Source organism: Panthera uncia (genome assembly GCF_023721935.1).
Source record: "Panthera uncia isolate 11264 chromosome E2 unlocalized genomic scaffold, Puncia_PCG_1.0 HiC_scaffold_19, whole genome shotgun sequence".
In the NCBI taxonomy this organism is placed as follows: domain Eukaryota; kingdom Metazoa; phylum Chordata; class Mammalia; order Carnivora; family Felidae; genus Panthera; species Panthera uncia.
The window spans coordinates 14,175,500-14,181,499 of record NW_026057588.1 but is presented as its reverse complement, the minus strand read 5'-3'; the positions used below and the strand labels follow the sequence as shown (position 1 = coordinate 14,181,499).

General features: G+C 59.0%; 1 protein-coding gene across 1 annotated transcript in view; it reads left to right on the top strand.

The window, feature by feature from the left end:
• Positions 1–6,000, top strand: part of RYR1 (ryanodine receptor 1) — a 112,497-nt gene that overhangs the window by 100,034 nt on the left and 6,463 nt on the right. Inside the window, 6 exon segments of the mRNA XM_049622333.1 lie at positions 1–421; positions 1,100–1,176; positions 1,694–1,847; positions 2,838–2,924; positions 3,748–3,999; positions 4,565–4,695. Of these exon segments, the coding sequence (XP_049478290.1) occupies positions 1–421; positions 1,100–1,176; positions 1,694–1,847; positions 2,838–2,924; positions 3,748–3,999; positions 4,565–4,695 (1,122 nt within the window).

The window sequence follows — 6,000 nt, the reverse complement described above, 5'->3', positions numbered from 1 at the left end:
GGTGGCGCGCGCGGCGGGCGCGGGCGCGGGGGCGGCGGCGGGCGCGCTGCGCCTGCTCTGGGGCTCGCTCTTCGGCGGCGGCCTCGTGGAGGGCGCCAAGAAGGTGACGGTGACCGAGCTCCTGGCGGGCATGCCCGACCCCACGGGCGACGAGGTGCACGGCGAGCAGCCGGCCGGGCCCGGTGGCGAGGCGGACGGCGAGGGCGCGGGCGAGGGCGCGGGCGACGAGGCGGAGGGCGCGGGCGACGAGGAGGCGGCGGCGCACGAGGCGGTCCCGGGAGGCGCCGACGGGGCCGTGGCCGTGGCCGAGGGGGGCCCCTTCCGGCCCGAAGGGGCGGGCGGCCTCGGGGACATGGGCGACACGACGCCGGCGGAGCCTCCCACGCCCGAGGGCTCCCCCATCATCAAGAGGAAGCTGGGGGTGAGAAGGCCGGCGGGGTCCCGGGGGCGGGGGTGGTTTGGAGACGTCGGGGCTGAGAGGGAGGACGAGCCCGGGAGGGAGACTCAGAGACAGAGGGAGGAGAGAGAACCTGAGAGACAGGCACGCAGAGACAAGGGATAGAGAGACACGGAGACTCAGATGGAGACTTAGAGAAAGGCTCGCAGTGAAACAAGTAGTATTTCTGGGAGAGATAAAGACATCTGGAGTTAGAGACAGGAGAGACCCAGAAGCAAAATTAGAGGGGAACGGGGACCAGGAACTAGAACAACCCGGCACAGGGTCAGGGACACTGGGAAAGCCCCTCAGACAGAGACAGATGGTTGTGAGGGTTTAAGTAGCCCACATCCTCAGGCCCTCCCGCCAGGAGCGCCAAGGGGTGCGGTGTCAGGGGGATGGGAAGCCCTGGGGAAGCAGAGCTCCGCCTGGAGTCAGGCTGACTCTGCACAGTGCTTTGACAAGGCGGTCCACTTCTCTAAGCCTCAGTTTCCCCTCTGGAAAATGAGACTCAATCCCTCTTCTGATGGGAGGAGAATAAAACGTAGATTGTCTAGGGGAAATGACCGGGAAGGGACACAGGCAGGAACAGGCAGATCAGCTCTGAGAGGCACTTGGGGGGGGGGAGGGGGGGCTCCACCCTGATGCTTGCCCCGCTGCCAGGTGGATGGAGAGGAGGAGGAGCTGCCTCCAGAACCAGAGCCCGAGCCGGAGCCGGAGCCGGAGCCTGAGAAAGCCGAGTGAGTGGCCTTGGAGTCCAAGGGGCCCACCCTCTAGCACCGCTTCCCTCCTGGATCAGGAGTCTCCTGAGGTCGCACCGTGTCCTCAGCATCACCCAGCCCAGGCCAGGGCCAGAGGAGGGCCTCTGAAAGGGAGTGGGGAAACGAGTGTTCCTGTCTTGCCCCCAAGTCTTCATGTGGGCTGTTCCCTCCGCCTGGAACACTTTCTCCCATGTTCATCTGTTTTCCTCCTCTTTTCCATTTTGGCTCGCGTGTCTCCTCCAGGAAGCTTGCCTTGACACACATCCCCCACCATCAAGTCAAAGAGGTGTTTCTGGGCCCCCACAAAACCCCGAGCCTCCCCCATCCTGGCCCTGACCATTCTGGGCCACCGCTGCCTGGTGACCAGTCTGTACCCCCATTGGACTGAGCCCCATGGAAGGGCAGTGACCCATCACTGTGTCCCCAGTGCATGGCTCTGAATGAATGAATGAATTTCCCAGGCACCTCCTCACTCTCTCTGTGTCCTGCCCTGCAGTGCTGAGAATGGGGAGAAGGAAGAAGTCCCCGAACCCCCACCAGAGCCCCCCAAGAAGACAGCACCTTCTCCACCCCCTCCAAAGAAGGAGGAGGCTGGAGGCGGGGGTTTGGAATTCTGGGGAGAACTGGAAGTGCAGAGGGTGAAGTTCTTGGTGAGGACCCGGCAGGGGTTTGCTGACACTCCTCCCCCACCTCCCCTCCCCACCCTCACCCGTGCCAGGCTCATCTCTCAGAAGCAGCCAGGCTGGCTTGAGGGCAGAGATGTCCCCAGGCAGAGTCAGGACCTGGTGACGGGACAGCATTTCAGGTGGCTTGGCTCCTCGGCCTCTCCCTGTTCAAGATCTTTATTCCAGCCTCCACACTTTGCTCATCTGGGGCACCCTGCCCACCCCCATCTGCCATCCAGAGCTAAATCCAGCCAAGGCCATGGTTCCGTTCCTCCCACCATGACCTGTTTCTTGGCCCTCGGCCTTCGGGTCAGAACCACCACACCAGTCCCAGCCACTCCTGTTTGGGGTGGGGGGGCAGAACTCATCTCCTCATCCGAAGGCCAGGAAGAAGAGAGGGAGTTTGGGAGGACAGGGCTCAGGGCTCTGCCTGTCCTGCCTCCTCTCCAGGCCCAACCTGACCTGAGGGGCTGAAGGAAACATGTTGGAAGGAAGGTGGTCCAGTGAGGATGCATGGGAAGAACGAGGAACAGGAAGAACGATGGAGAGAAAAAGAGGGAGGGAGAGAGAGAAGTAGCTGCCCTCTGCCTGGGGTAAAGACAGGGCGGCCTCACACAGGAAGCAGCATAGCAGAGAAGTTGGGAGTGTGGACTCTGGAGCTTGAGTGCCTGGCCTCAAACCCCAGGTCTGCTGCTGCTTGGCTGTGTGCTCTTGAGCAAGACATCTTGCCTCCCTGAGTCCCGGTGTTCTCATCTGTGAAATGGGTATATCTGCTGTGCTCACTCCATTAGGGGTGTGGTAAGATTACACAAGTTTCACGTGTATAAAGCTCTGAGCACAGGTCTTGGTATACAGTAAGCACTCAATGACTAGGAGGTTGTGAGAGCAGGTTTCGGATTGTGGGTGGATGATGGGGTGAATTCTCCAGGGAATAAGGTGGAGCGTGAGCTCTTTCTCTTTCTCTCCTCATCTTAGAACTACCTCTCCCGGAACTTCTACACCCTGCGATTCCTTGCCCTCTTCTTGGCATTTGCCATCAACTTCATCTTGCTGTTTTATAAGGTGCTCGTCATGAGGGGTCAGGAGAATCAGACGCTTACCTGGGCTGGGGGAGGGGGGTGACTCTGCCCCTACCAGGTTCCCAGGGCCCCCGCAGTGAAGGGACAAGGTGTGGGGTTGGGGGTTCCGAGGTGGGTTCTGCCTGGACATCTGGATCTTGGGACCCGCATGGGAGTGTGGGTGGGTATCTGGGCGCATCTGGGACAGACGCCTGACTGCGTATGGCAGTTAGAGCAGGGAACCGGTTTGGAGTTCCATGCTCAGCTCTGCCACGTGCCAGTCTTGTGCCCCTGGGCACACACCTTCGCCTCTCAGCAACATGCACTGATTCAGTTAAGCTTTTTTGCGTTCTCGTAAGTTAAAGAGAAATTTGCGGGAAGGAGGAAATGGGCAGCTCAAGGAATGGAAGGAAAGGGCTAAGAACCAGGCCTCCTAAAGGACAAAAGGACCCTTTGGGGTCTTGCCAGGGATCTAGATAACAGGACAGAGAAGCAGTCTTGCAGAGTGGCTCCTGTGGGATAGAATCCTGGCTCTAGCGCTCACTGGTGGCATCACGTGAGGCAAGGTGCTTAACCTCGCTGTGCTTCAATATCCTCCTCTGTAAAATGGGAGACGGACTCTGATTTGCTAGCTAGGGTTCTGGACCCACCCTCCATCTTGATTGACAGCCCTATCGAGATTGTCTCCGACAGGGCCCCCGCACCCCCCCCCCAACAACTAACCTCAGCAATGGGGGCTGTTCGTCTGGTCAGTGGGCTCTGGGTGGGGCAGAGCAGGTGTCAGGACACCAGGGTCCCCGCCCTGACCGACCTCTCCCCCGCCTCAGGTCTCAGACTCTCCACCAGGGGAGGACGACATGGAGGGCTCGGCAGCCGGGGACCTGTCAGGTGCAGGGTCTGGCGGCGGCTCTGGCTGGGGCTCGGGGGCCGGCGAGGAGGCGGAGGGTGACGAGGACGAGAACATGGTGTACTACTTCCTGGAGGAGAGCACAGGCTACATGGAGCCTGCCTTGCGTTGCTTGAGCCTACTCCATACGTTGGTGGCCTTTCTCTGCATCATTGGCTACAACTGCCTTAAGGTGGGTCGTGGCCATGATTCTGGGGCAAGGTCTTGTGAAGCAGGGAGAGGTGCTGGGCCACTAGCTGACAGGGTCTAGGGCAGGGGCTGGGGGGATCTCCTTCGGTGGTTGGGACAAGGGGGGCCTGGGTAGAGGATTGGGGCCTCCGCAAGGACGATATTTAATATTCAGGGAACTAATGTGGGTCACAGCTGAGGAGCAGGTCCTGTGTCTATGTTAATTTCTGGATCAAGAGGCAGAACTTCTCACTGGGAATATTACTTCCTGCATACTGGTCAGTTGGTGAATTAGTGGGGCCCGGCGGGGTCTGTGGGGCCTCAGACATAACGTGGGTGCTAACAGGGGCACGTGGATTCAGGCACCACTTCTGGGCTTTCCCGATTTTTTCCCACCACAGCCCTGACCCGTCTGCCCACCTTTCCCCAATTACTTCCCTGATTGCTCTGGAGAAGCTCCCCTGATGTGGGGTCTCACACCTGCTCCAGCAAGATCTCCTGGCTCCCGCTGAGGCTGTGGTCTCCTAGGGAGCCTGACGCCCACCCCTTTGCCTGCCTGCACAATGTAGGTGCCCCTGGTGATCTTTAAACGGGAGAAGGAGCTGGCCCGGAAGCTGGAGTTTGATGGCCTCTACATCACGGAACAGCCTGAGGACGATGACGTGAAGGGGCAGTGGGACCGACTGGTGCTCAACACGCCGTAAGGCCCGGTTCCCCTCTGGGGGTGGGGGGTGGGAACAGAGCTGGGTTTCCTCCCCAGGCCGGGCCTCGGCCTCAAAAGACCAGTCGCTGCCAGTCCTGACTCAGTCTCCCCAAGCCTTAGTCCTCCTGTCCATTATTTAGACAAATCTCCCGTGTGTTAAAGTACCTGTGGGGGTACTGGTAACACATGGGGATCCCTGGGGCCCAGACCCTGGAGATTCTGGTTCAGTGAGTCTGGGGTGGGGCCCAGGAACCTGCATTGAAACCCTGCCCCCACGTGTGATTCTTACCCCGCTGCCACAAGTGGGAAATAGGAAATCATTTTGCTTTTAAATTGACCCCAGAGAGGGAGCGAGGGTGTGTGAGAGCAGTGTGGTGGGACTCTGGACCCCCTCCACGCCCTCCCAGCCCACTCCGTTCCCCCTCTCCCCCACCCCCGATCAAGTCCAATTTCGTGTGTTCATGCAGCAGGGGCTCATCATCTCTAGAATAAGAACGCAAGGTCGGGCAGCCTGGGTTGACCACATGCTAGCTAGGAATTCTTGGCCAAGTCATTTAGCCTCTCTGTGCCTCAGTTTCCTAATCTGTAAAACGAGGACAAACAATAGCACCGAGGGTCTTGTAACAATGAAACGAGACGAACTCATGTGGTTTTCGGGGCACAGTGAGCCCTGGATAAGTGTCGGAAGTTCTTTTATCGTGGGGTCCTGCCCAGGAGAAGCGGTGAGAGGAGGGAGAGGAACCACACCAAGGACATCCTGTGCTCTCATCGTCACCATCGAAGGCACATTGAACTTCTACGCATTCAAGCACACGTGCTTAACGGAGAGAGAGAGGGAGAGACATCTGTTTAAAGTCGGGTCCGCCCAGGACCTCCACGTCTAAATACCGTTTCCCACAAAAAAGGAACCAGGCTCCTTGGAGAAGCGGCAGATTTCAGGCCTGGGGCGGGGAAGTGCAATCAGCCTGGATCACCTTGTGTCAGAAAGCAAAGCTGTGCTCCGTGGAAAGCGTGCAGCCAGGGGAAGGGGCTCCCGCTGGACACTTCAGGGACAACTTGAGCATCAGTAAGGATAGGAAGTGCCAAGAATCGAAACACATCAAATAGGCGTGAACCCCTGGATTCATAAGTCTCCACTCCAAACCCAACAAAACTCCCAGCAAGCCCACCTCTGCAGGATTTTAGGGCATCAACTTGTCAATCAGAAAAGTGGGAACGAGGGGCAGCTGGGTGGTTCAGTCGTTTGAGCGCCCAGCTTTGGCTCAGGTCACGATCTCACAGTTCGTGAGTTCGAGCCCCGCG